This window comes from Vidua macroura, chromosome 5 (assembly GCF_024509145.1).
Source record: "Vidua macroura isolate BioBank_ID:100142 chromosome 5, ASM2450914v1, whole genome shotgun sequence".
Lineage (NCBI taxonomy): Eukaryota > Metazoa > Chordata > Aves > Passeriformes > Viduidae > Vidua > Vidua macroura.
In genome coordinates, this window is record NC_071575.1 from 64,841,840 (window position 1) to 64,854,357 (window position 12,518).

Here is a 12,518-nt window from a genome sequence, read left to right on the forward strand (position 1 = left end):
GGTGATAGCTACGACAAGATTTATTCTTCTTTAACAAGTGGAGGTAAACTGTACATGTATGAAAAGCCTGATTTTGTGTGAAGCATTTTCACACAGGGTAGCCTAAGGGACTGGAAACTGATCTCATGTGGAGCAGCAGAAGTGATGGTTTACAGTCTCATCACCTCCAGAGGAATCCGGCCCCTTTGTTTTGTGATTTTGGCCACTGATCCTGCAAGGTGTCTGAACAGATGTGTGCCTAGCACTGATTATCCTGTTACCTGCCATCCTCTACAGACAAGAACATCATTACAAGCAAAATGTTTTAGTGCCTGGGATTTCCCTGTATGGCAGAAACCATTTTTCAGCTTTTTACAACACAAGGTGAAGTACATCAGTCTTCAAAGATCTAAGAGACGTTTTCTTTTTCTCTGTGGTAAAACTATGCAAGCAATGGAAAGAAGTGGTCTAAAAGGTACTTACACTGTACCTTCTGTCTCTTTAGTTTTGTTTTTCTGTACTATAGTAACAGGATATCTGGAAGTTTGAAAGGTTGAGGCACCTGTGAACTAAAGAAGGCTATTGCAGTCTGTAAACCAGATCATCTTTAATGGCATTTATCTGTAATTATAGTGATGCTTAAAATGAGTATGTCACACAGTTCAAACTCAAATGAGAACAATCCTTTAACAGTATCCTTTTCCTTCATACTTTCTCTATATAAGCATATAAATCCCATATAAAGGTATAGTCAATTAGATGGAAAGAAAACTAGTCTCAGTTGTTTTTTAACTTAAAAAACCATTTGCTCTAATGTTTCACTTAAAATCACAGCTCAGAAATCTTGACTGATGTAACTAACACAGGTCTGCTGTCTTTACTGAAATCAGGCTAATTTATGCCACATCTACTATTACTGAAATCAATGTTTCATCCTGATTTTTTACATTAGATAAACACGTTTAGTACCAGTAGTAGCATTGATCTTTCAATTAGTGTGTTTCTTCAAAGCCATTCTTTCAGGGAAAAAATACTCTTCCATCACTATATATACGCAATATATACAGAGAGACAAACTGATAGATGCATAAATGTGTCAGAACAGGATGTCCATTACTTAGGAAATGCACTCTGGACCTCTTTCTAATATGAAGAAAAGAAGGGATAAAAAAGAGTGGAAAGTATATTTCAGCAAAATTTTATGAGTTGAACCAAAGATTTTTAAAACACACAGAGTCCGGAAAAAGCAAATATGTTACAGGTGGTAGCATTATATAACTTCATATGCAATAACTTAATGTTTTATGTACATCATAAATCTAAACTGAATTTAAACCTTCTTTATTGATTGAGAAATAACCTGCAAGTAAAGTAATCTCAGATCTTTTAAGTTCATGCAGTTAAAAGTGAGTTTTAATCTGTTGGACAATGACAAGAAATTTGGAATTAGGAGACAATAAAAGAAGCTGGTTTAGTTCTTCAGACAGTGAAGTGATTTACCTCTGCTGAAGAAACCCTAATGTATTCCTGCTGAGGATCTGGCAAACAATTTTGTAAAACTCTTGCAATGCCTGTCTGAGCATTAAAAGAAATTAAAAAGGTACTATAGGGCATTCTGTACACCTCCACCTGTGTGTAAGGGTTAAGTAAATGGAAAATCCTGTTCTTACTGAAGCAGGACTGTTCCCTGCTGGTTCACTCAAACTACCCCAAAGGGAGCCCCGGGGAAAGGGAGCAGGGCTCCTTCCCCCTGCTCAGGCATGCATAGGCAGGTGCATTCTGCATCCTGTTGTGATTTTCTAGGGGGTTTAATGCACCTCTGTGTCTCCCTGCAGTTGGATTAGTTCCTTTGCAGCACAGATCTGACTTGTTTAATTTTGCAACCGTTAAGTACAACACTCCTACACATCCAGCCCTGTTTTCTCAGAAGTCAGTGGGTGCAAAACATAGCTTTACTAATCACTGTCTTGCTTTGTCTGGTAATTGGTTTCTTGTATTATATCACATTATAGGGACAGAATGCCACATATTGCCTAGCCCCAGATCCCTGAAGTTGGTATAGGTGTCTGCATTAGGTCATCTCCCCTAAACTCATGCACATAAAATGGATGATATCAAGCTTTACATTTGGCTGCCCTCAGGTATTTTCTGCATATCCACACACTATGTTCTCACTAAATATATTCTTTCCTGCTTCCTCATGGTTTACGTGCTTAAAGCCTATTGAAACATTAACTTTATTCTTCCCTCTAAATACTGTGGTTATTCAGCTTACACATCTGGAATGGATTTAAGCGAAGATTAGTCTGCTTTACTCCTCAGACTGCGGTGTAATTCACAACATATTAGGTTGTATACATTTGTGCACATCATTTTTAATCAGATGCACAGCATGCCATTCATACCCTTTTAGCTTTTTATTATTACTTCTGATACTGTACTTCATCAGACTCAATTAAACCTGTCTAGTTCCATCACCAGAAATTATTTTCTTCAGGTATGGAATGGGGTTGTGATACACTGCTTCATATCAAAGACTTATTCAACAGATATAACAATTCATATTCCCATTACTTTATAACTGTCACACAAAGTAATTTATTTCCTTTTCCCAGTCATAAAAATTGTACCATGTTCCAGCCTCCTGCAGCCTACTCCAATTGCTTCCAGAGTCTCCTCTATCACTTACCACTCTTTTCTTTAAATTTCACTTCTCCACCCTCTCCAGTTTGGCAGACACTGATTTCCTCTTCTTTGGATTCAGGCAGGTGGGTTACATTCAGAGCTCAGATAAACAAGCAGTCGTATGAGAAAGTAGGTAACATTCCCTGACTATTCCCCTAATCAGTTCACATTTACCTTTGTAAGTGCTTGAAAAATAAATAAGCAGATGGTGAAATCAGTTAATTTTCCACAAGTGTTGTGGCAGAAAAGAAATCTTGAGGAAGTATTTTAGATGGCAATTTTTAACTCATAATCAACTGCCTGTCTCTGCTTATATTATTACCTTCTTTAGTATGCTAGGGAGGTATAAACTCTACATGATACGGAAGCAATGGCCCTTTGACACGTCCAGTGCTGCTGTCTGACACAAGAACATAAACCATCTGGCTCTCACAGATGCAGTGTGCAGGAGTGCAGGGGTTAAGACTGTATCCCCCTCATTCATGATGTCTCTAATAGCTGCTGTCAGTCAAGCACCCTCCTCTTCCTCGTCTCCCACAGAAGAAGCACATTTGAAATTCCTGGCTAGGTAGTATGGGACAGGAAGAAGCAGGCTCTAGCTGAGAGAAAGGACAGATTATTTTTCACTGCAGATCTAATAAATTCAATTTATTCATCTGATTTTCACCCTTTCAAGGGACAGAACCCAGGCTGTTAGATTGTGAAAGCCCAAGAAGAGGTGGGTACACTGCATCCTGCCTGCCTCACTTTCTTTCCACATGGGCAGACCTGACCTGAGAAAGCAGTAAACCCTCCTGTACAACTATTCAGAGGACACAGAAACTTGTGCAACTGGAAGGGTAGGTGAAGATGATTTCACTCATATCTTAAGTATGAAAAAGAAAACAAAAGCCAGTGGTATCCGAGGCAATTCAGGTAAACACACTCCTGATTTCCCTCATGTGCGAAACCAAGGGTCATGAGAATGATTCAGGATAAAGTAGACTTACAAACTTACCGCATACATTAAAAAAAAAAAAAAAAACAAACCAAAACACCCTCCAAAAAAATTTAGATTTTGTTTATAGTTAGGGACTGTTAAAAAGAAGCTAAAACAAGACTCCTCTTTCACTCCAGGGCCAAACACATCACTGATTCAGGACTTTAAAAACCCAGAATGTTAAACCAAGGTTAGATCTGGCCTCTCATCTCTGATCATCCTTTCTATAAATCCTTGATAAAGTGTGTGTTAGTTTTATGGTACAGCAATAAAACAGCCAAATGTAGAAGTAAATGACCTCATACGAGCTATCTTTGTGCAGATAGATTCCCTTGGCAGATAGCCAAGGATTGATTGACACACATCTTACGGAACTAGAGTTAATTAATATGTCTACCAATTCCCAAATGGATCTCAGGAAGCAGAGAATCTGTTTAATGCAGTAAGCAATGACATACTGTGTGTGGTCAAGAGACAATCACTAATTGCCAAGAATGCATTGTAATAAAGCATAAAAGAATATGAACAAACCCTTTCTGGTCTGCAGCTCCCTTATCCCTTCAAAACCTTGTTCTTAAGGCATTTTAAAGATTTATGTTTCAAATATCAAAAGACGTTTTCACAGGGAAAAATAGTTCCCAGACTATGAAGTCAACACTCAAAGGCTCTGTTAATTTTTCTATGAGAAGAAATAGTCATCATTCATTCAACAATGATGTCTTTATTTTCAAGGAAATCTGCAAACCTGAATTGCAAAAGCATAAGGTAACTTAAAAGAGCTGCCTTTTTGAAGTTCACAGAAGCTACAAGAAACACAATTATGGATTCACTAGTAAAACATATCCATAAATGCTGAAAGCACATCAGGAGTCTGACTGCTAAACTGAAACAGTCCATTGAGCAATACTCATGTTAAGCCAGACAGAAAACACAGTAAAGGAGACTAATTTATATTACATACTCAACAGAAGAATAAGAGACAGCCTGGTCTGGAGAAAAGAAGTATTGAAGGGCAGCACAGAGATGTTCTAGTCAAATCTTCAGCTAGGAAAACCAACCTAGTCCCATGACTTCCTTTAAGTGATTCTGCTTTTTACCGGAGAAGATTCTGCTCATCTATTTGGATATGATGATTACTGACAAAATAGTATAAGAGCTACTGCAAGAATTCTGCAATACTAAGCAAAAATCAGCAAGAGATTAAAGAAATGGGCAAAAAGGGAGTGATTTATTTTTCAAAAATAAAAAGGAAACAAAACCTAGGTGACAAATGAAAAACTGCCAGTATGTTAGGACAAATCTGAGAAGGGAGATTTATGAAGGTGTGACACTATTTTAATTCTAAGCTGGGAGAAAGCTGAGGTGGTGTCAGACTGTACTGACTGGGAGGAAACTAAAAACAGTGATGGGCCCAGAATAAACACAGTGGCTCTTATACCCAGTATTTGTCTCAATTACAAAAAACTAGTGCTTTCTAGCTTCATGAGCCAGGTAGAATGGGCTTACTTATACTTATTTAAGCCCCCTGGGGGAAGAGATGCTGTGCAGGGGAGAAAAGTTAGAGATACTGCTGTGATTTATCAATCAGCACGTCAGCACCTGATTCAGGAGCAGGTCTTACCAGATCTGCTTCCCAAGCCACAGAAACTAGTGAGAATGCATTTTGGCAGGAAGAGATCATGGCTAAACACCAAAAAAGATTAAAAAGAGGAAAAATAAAAATATTGTTTTAAGATAGTTTACCTCAGGATGGCTTCCAACTTCAATATAGGTGCAGACTGGATGAAAAGCCCCTGTTCCACAAGCGTACAGGTGGGTTTGGTTGTAAGCCTTAAGCACCTTGATGAAATTAGCACATTCTCTCTGCAAAGAAAAGGAGAAAAAAAATATTCATAGAGTTAATTCAGTGATTCTGACTTACGGGAGCTCTTCTGTGTTAGAGATATATGGCTGAATGATTTGTAAAGTGTGATCATTTCATGCTGTTCATAAGATTGTTTACTGCTAAGCATTTAATAAATAGCCTGATTTAATTTCTCATTTAAATATCTTTGGTTGCTATTTAATAAAGCATCCAAACCCAAAGAAAAGACTACAGAAAAAAACCCCTAGTTTTTGTTTCAGACACGCTTCATCTTTGTAATTTATGCTATTGCTGTGTTTGTAAGACAAAACCCATTTATAGAAATGTGTCAGAATGAAATAATGAAGAAAAATGGACCAACTGTTTGCTTGTATTCAATTAAGTAACAATTAGAAGAAAAATGGGCCAGATGGAAGGAGTTGATGAAAACTAAGTCATTGATACAGCATTTTTAGCAATCATATGAATGCTGCCTCAACCCCACTGCCTGTATCTACAGGCCACTCTTACACATATGAATACATATGTTAAACTTCTATACAATCTTTGACAGCCCCTAGAATACAAGCTTTTCAAGACTTGGACTTTATGTTTTCTTCCTAAGTAAATTATCCATTATGAGTTATTTTATTTCTCAGCAAGTAAAAACTTAATAGCAACACTAACAGTCCCTAGTACAAACATTATCTGTTATCTGTTAACAAAACTGTCATTATTAATACCTAATGTTATTAAAATGGATAGTCAAGATGACAACTTTTTCCATTTGTTTAGTAATTTTATTTCAATCAGGTCTAATATAGAAAAGAAATATGTCAATGCCTGCAAGTTGGTCTACTGACACAATTGAAAAAAATTGACTTCCAACAGAAGGAAAAGAAGAACAATGAAATTAAATATTTTCAGTAAAGTCTGTGTTTAAGATGAGGAAAATTTTTCTCTGTGTATTTAGTATCTTTTCACTGCTCAACTTATCACTGCTCAACTCTACCCTTCCAAGTAGATGAGGGCCCATGGAAACACCACCTGAGCTACTGCACCCACAGAAATCTCCTTGACTGACATCCTCCCTCTCTGTAACTCACCTGCTAATTAAACCAGATACTCCCAAACACAAAATAAAGCCTCTGCCAGGAAAATGCATGTGCAGTTTGAGGCATGCCTTAGGCCTCCACAGGGAAAAGCAATGAACTTACACAGATGAAACACTGATTCCCTGCCTCACTCAAAGGACTGTGCTGGAATGACTTTGCTCTTACAATTTTATTGTATATTTGCATAACAGATAATGGCAATGTATTAAAAAGAGCACCCAGAGAAAAGCATCCAGGATCTTACTGCAGCCCTGACTTATTGCTGATATCTTTTCAACAGAGATGGAAGAGAAAACGTAAGAGATAGTTAAGGTAATCCAACAGGAAATGGAAAGAAATAGAGATTGATGTTACTCTTAATTCTTTCCATTCTGACCTTTCTTAATGAAAGCACACAATTTCTGGTCCATTCTTATTCTTCCCACATACAAGTATAAGCATGAGCATACATTTATTATATTTATGTTTATCCACAGACTGCTTTCCACTGTCATATAGAGTACTAATCAAATACTGGGTATAAATCATAAAAAAAATACATTTCTATACTTTTATTAATGCTCTTGTTCTTTGCTGCTTTAAGTAAGAGAAATATGGAAAATGCAGGAAAGTGTATTAAAAATTTAATGCCTACAAGAGTAAAATGGGCAAATGCCCCAAATTCATGTAACATTAACAAAATTGAAATAGATCCTTTCTTGAATTCTGACATTCTGTGTTTCAGATGGAGCGTCTGACTTTGACTCCATATAATTTAAAACTGAGCAATGATGTGTGTGCATTATTAAAAAAATGAGAAATTTCTCACTTAAGAGTTGTATCTGGCGTGATATAAACACAATACTGTTTCTCTAGGACAGTGCTTTACCTTGTCAAGTTTAATGTATCATGATGTTAAAAATGTTTTTATGATCTACTACTACCCTTTACTAAAGCTTTTAAAATTACCTACTTGAAGAACATGAAGTGCAAGAAGCTGGTGGCCACAGACAAAATGCTGTGAGTAGATGGGCTAGACCTAGAGCCAGTGTGAGTAAATTGTGCTGATTTCAGAGGAATTATTCTGATTTACAGCAACACACCACCTTGACTGTATATGCACTCAGAATCACATAATCACAGAATATTCTGAGTTGGAAGGGACCCACAAGGATCATCAAGTCCAGGTCCTCAGTGAATGGCCCACATGGGCCTGAACACACAGCCTTGGTGTTATTAACACCATCCTCCAACCCACTGAGGCCGTTCAGCTTATCTGTAACATACAGCAAGAAGGTATTAGATAGCTAATGCTGTAAAGGTGGGATAGAAAAACCCTACTTAGATTAGGGGCAGGAGTCTTCTTTGATTTCTGCAGATGAAATTAAGAAAAGTTCAATCACCACCTTCACTGAATTATTATTATAGTCCAGATCAACCTGTGGGAGAAGGTGGATTAACCCTATCATAGCCACGTTTGAACATCCAGTGTTCAGGATTGACAGTAGTGTAAATGAGTAAATATCCAAAAGCAAAAAATTAAAAGTAAAATTCCAAAAGCAGATTTAGCTTATTCATCCTTCTTTTCAAGCTCACCTAATTCCTCGTACAGGGTGTTTTCTACCTTAGATGTCTGATAAAATGCACAACCTAGTTAAACAATGGGGAAGACAGATACCTACAGCAATAAACCTTTGACTATGATGAATAAATTTATTTAACATTTAAAGTTCCTAGTCCAGTTCAGGCTGGTCTTATAGCTCCCCTCTGTTTTATAGCTGCATAAAGGAACCATTAAGGTCTATTCAGTAAATTCTCATACACCTCTCTACCAGATTAGGTTTCTTTATATATTTTACATGGTAGTAAAAAAATAAATAAAGAGGGGTATTAAACTACAATAAATGACATCAAAGTAAAGCTACAGTTCTGATTTAAGCCCTTGTCAACTCAGGAAGTTCAAAGTGAAGTTTCTGCCCTGCCTGGGAGACGGTGCTATTCTCCCTGGAACAATAGCAACAGGCACATTGATTTCCATCTCAGACTCCTTCCTTTGTCTAACTGTGCTCAAGCACAGCTGCACAGGTACACCATTATGTGTGGAAATGTCGTGTCTGGTCCTTTGATATTCTGAACTTAGCAAGAGTTTGCTTTGGTGAATATTGGGTTTTCCTGGTTTATGTGACTCTGGGACAAAAAAAGCTTCCCACAAACCTGTAGTAAACCAACTTTAACAGTTTTGAATGATTTGCAGAGACTCTAAATCTCAGCATATGGGTATGACAAAGAAGGTATATGGGAAAGTGTGTGTGCACCGAATGCAATTTGGGTGTGCCACCATGTGAGACTTGGGTGACTGACTCCCACTCCCATTCTGTTTCCCCATTCCTGCTCTCACAGGACAACTGCCTCAGTGGCATTCAGGCACCATTGCTTGTGAAACCTGGCAGGCAGCTCTGCTGGTCCCGACACTGGTGGCTACGTCAACTCAACTACAAAGCAGCTCCCCAGCCCCCTTGGCTGGAGGCCTGGAATGACTTGGGTGTCTCCAGCTGGGCTTGCCCCACTTGGCATCAGCATCTCCCCCTGCCAGACCCCCAGGCTAGCGCTGTATTGTTGGTGTGGAGGTCTGTGCCAGCGGGAGGAGGCATTTCACTGCATGACTGCAGAGTGTAAGGCACTGGAAGGGAGACAAAGACAACAAAAGGCATGTAGCGTCTCACAAAATACAGCAGACAGGAGAAAGCATCCACCAGAGGAAGAGGAGGTAACCCAGAGGCAGAAGCTGTAAGGAACAAATTCTCAGGGACGTTCAACACAGTGCCTGTATGTGAGTCCAGCTGCCCAGTGTTTTTGTATCCATTTTTACTTTCCCCAAGAAAGGGATGTTGTTCAAAGGGAATATATTCTGGACATATCAATATCCTTTGGGTATTGTTCTTTGTCAAGTAAAACAGATGAAGAAAGAAAATCAGACTTTAAAAAATTATTTTCCATGTGGAAATAAGTTTTTTTGCAAACTCAGATCAGGGTGTTGTGGGAGTTTAAATACTTTTAGTCTAATAATGTGAATAAAAATTAATGCAAGTTTTGAAAAGTTCTCTGTAAGCAGGAAAGTATTACTTGGATGGGTTATGAAAATAAATGTTAAAGAAGAGGAGCACTGGGATCATCACAGTGAATCATTATAAATACTTGCTCCTAATAGTCTTGTTCATTATAGTGAGTAGTTTAATATTAGGAAAACTTTCTTGTCTATATGAAGCTAAACACTGGTTTATGCCCTAAAGCTTGAGTTTATATATACATACACAGAGCAGAAAGCACGAGTGCTTGCATATGGCATAGAATGTTTGAAGTAGATATTCAAAGGGAAAATTAGGTACATCATGTGGGAGTTACTGCAGTCCTCAAAAATACCCATTTATTTATCTACCTACCCCTGGAGAGGATTAATCTTCATTTATATTTCAATAAATGTTCTAAGGTTTCCACAAGAGCTGTAGGTCCTGCCTTTGGCCTTGTACAGAAGTGCTTCTATCTTAAAATCCAAGAAACTAAATCCCTAAATCACATCTGAGACTTTCTAGCACAGCCTGCAAGGTCTTCTTCCTCTTTTTTTTCTGATGCAGAGAACTTCTTTAGATAGCTACTTTTTTATGCATATGACTGGATCTGCTGGATCTGTGTCTGCAAATTGTTGTGATGGCATGATTGCCAATAACCAACAAAGGATGGACAAAGAAATGGTGATGTGCAGTAGCTGAAGCAGTCACCACAAACCTCAGGCACAATCCAGTTTGTTTCTTTGTTTGAAGGAATGTGGACCATAACCTTCACCAAAGCCCAAGCAGCTCCCACAGGTTTCCTGGGGTTAGTGTGGTGCATAGGTGCACCAGGGTATCCAAATGAAGCCATTCTAACTTCCATCTGGGAGTTAAAGGTACATTTGGCTACCTGAGGGGACATGCCCCAGAAGTCCACTGGGCATTTCTGAGTGAGAAAAAGGACTGAACTTCAGGTATCATAAACATTTTTACACTTCCTCCAGACCAGACTGAGGAAGTTTTGGGGTTCAGATCCTCAGTTCCATGCTGATGATTTATTGAAATGAAAGTGGCTAAAAGAGTTTGCACCATACTATGCAGCCACAGCACTACCTCAGCTGCAAATTCTCCTGTGCTAAAGTCCTACTTGTAAAACAAGTTAAGGAATTATTAGACTGTCACTTACATTCAGAGTGTGAATTAAAGTCAAAGAGGTCCAGTGTGTCTCTGGACAGGTATGTTAACTCAAAATTTTAATTCCAAATTCTGTAGCAGCTATAAGGGCAGAGGGCCTGTCCTGAAGAGGAGATAAAGTGTTAATTAGGTTTTCCAGAAAGGCACCCACTATATGAAGATCAATGTATCTGACTTACAAACCAAACACACAGATTTATTTTTTAAGAGTTTTCTAATATTTATACATCGAGTTGATAGAAGGGCTTATGCAGAGAGAGATTAGCCTGAAAAAATAAATTACAAAGAAAATGTCTGCAACCAAAATAATAAGAGCCAAATGCAGAAAGACTGAAAAACAAACAGTAAAGATATGTAACACTGATTAGGCTGTGTTATGCAGACTTTTCCCGGACAGTTACAAAAATAAAGTCCATCCATCTGTCAAAACATCTGCTCCGTGTATGAAAATTAAAACAGAATTTAGGTGGGTTTTATGAGTTTCCAGTAATTATCTCTATTCCAGAAGCCTGGAAGTTACGTCCTTCGATCTGGATTACTAATGCAGTGAAGAGTTTTTTAATGGTATCTTTTAAGTCAAAGGATAAGTCCCTGTGACTAACTAATATCCAGATTTTTCTCCTTATTTTAAGAAAGTGGTTTCATTTTTTTTAAAACCAATAGTGATGTCCATACTGCTTCTCAGATATTGCAGCAAATGCAAACGGCCAGATTATGCAGGGCAGTAAGTAGAAGGCTAAATGATCCTTTACAGTATCTAAATTAGCTCCAACAGTTTTCTACTGATTTAATCCAGATAAGCATCAGACCCAGTAATACATTCTTCCTTTATATCAGTCTTCCCACATAGCCAAGTGATTAAAATATCATAAGATTTTGTCTGAACTGGATGGACAAGAGGATTTAGAACTATCATCTAACAGCTGGACAAGCAAAATAAATACATGTTTTGTCTTAAATCAAAATGGATGGACAGCTTTCATATAAAGTCCCATGCATGAGGTTAATTATTATGTTTACTTTTTTCTTCCTTCTTCTGTCCCATTAGTTGAATTTTCAAGTGATGAGGTCAGGGATATCCACGGAGAATAAGTAATCCCTGATATTACTGCTGTCATTCAAATTTATCACACTGCTGAAAGATATTCTGGACTTATCAGGGAGCTTTTTAACTTCTCTCTTTTGCTGGTGGGCTACTGCTTACTGCTATCAGTTCAGTCAGTACTGGCAGATATCTTTTTCAGCATGGAGCAGCATTGTTTCAAGGAAAACAGTTCCGAAGTGTTAGTGCAATAAATATACGTTTGATTGCTGTGTACACAGATGATGGATTCTCAGTTAGACCTGGGAAAGACTTCAACATGTCAGTAAGCATGGGTGAGGAGGCCTCTTCAGGGTGAGCTCTGCACCACGTGTGCTTTCACAGCTCCTCTTGTTTGGGTGCAAGATTTTGTAAAATGCAGTAACATTATTTTAAAATTATTGCTGTGTCCCTTTTTTTATTACAGTAACATTTGGAAAACTACTGGTCCAACTGCACAGTTGGCTTAAACAGGGCCAGAATAAGCAATGAGCAAAGCAAATTATTTGAGTCCTGTTAAAATGAAATGGTCTTTTAAAATTTTATTTTATTGGAGTAAGCTGGTTGGCAACAGTGCTGCAAAGCTATTGCATTAACGCTGGCAGGAACAGGAAAG

General features: G+C 38.0%; 1 protein-coding gene across 1 annotated transcript in view; it reads right to left on the reverse strand.

Annotated features, from left to right (window-relative positions):
* SEMA3A (semaphorin 3A) overlaps positions 1 to 12,518 on the reverse strand; it is a 166,058-nt gene that overhangs the window by 93,340 nt on the left and 60,200 nt on the right. Inside the window, exon 4 of the mRNA XM_053977966.1 lies at positions 5,387 to 5,506. Within this exon, the coding sequence (XP_053833941.1) occupies positions 5,387 to 5,506 (120 nt within the window). The remainder of the gene's footprint in view (positions 1 to 5,386; positions 5,507 to 12,518) is intronic.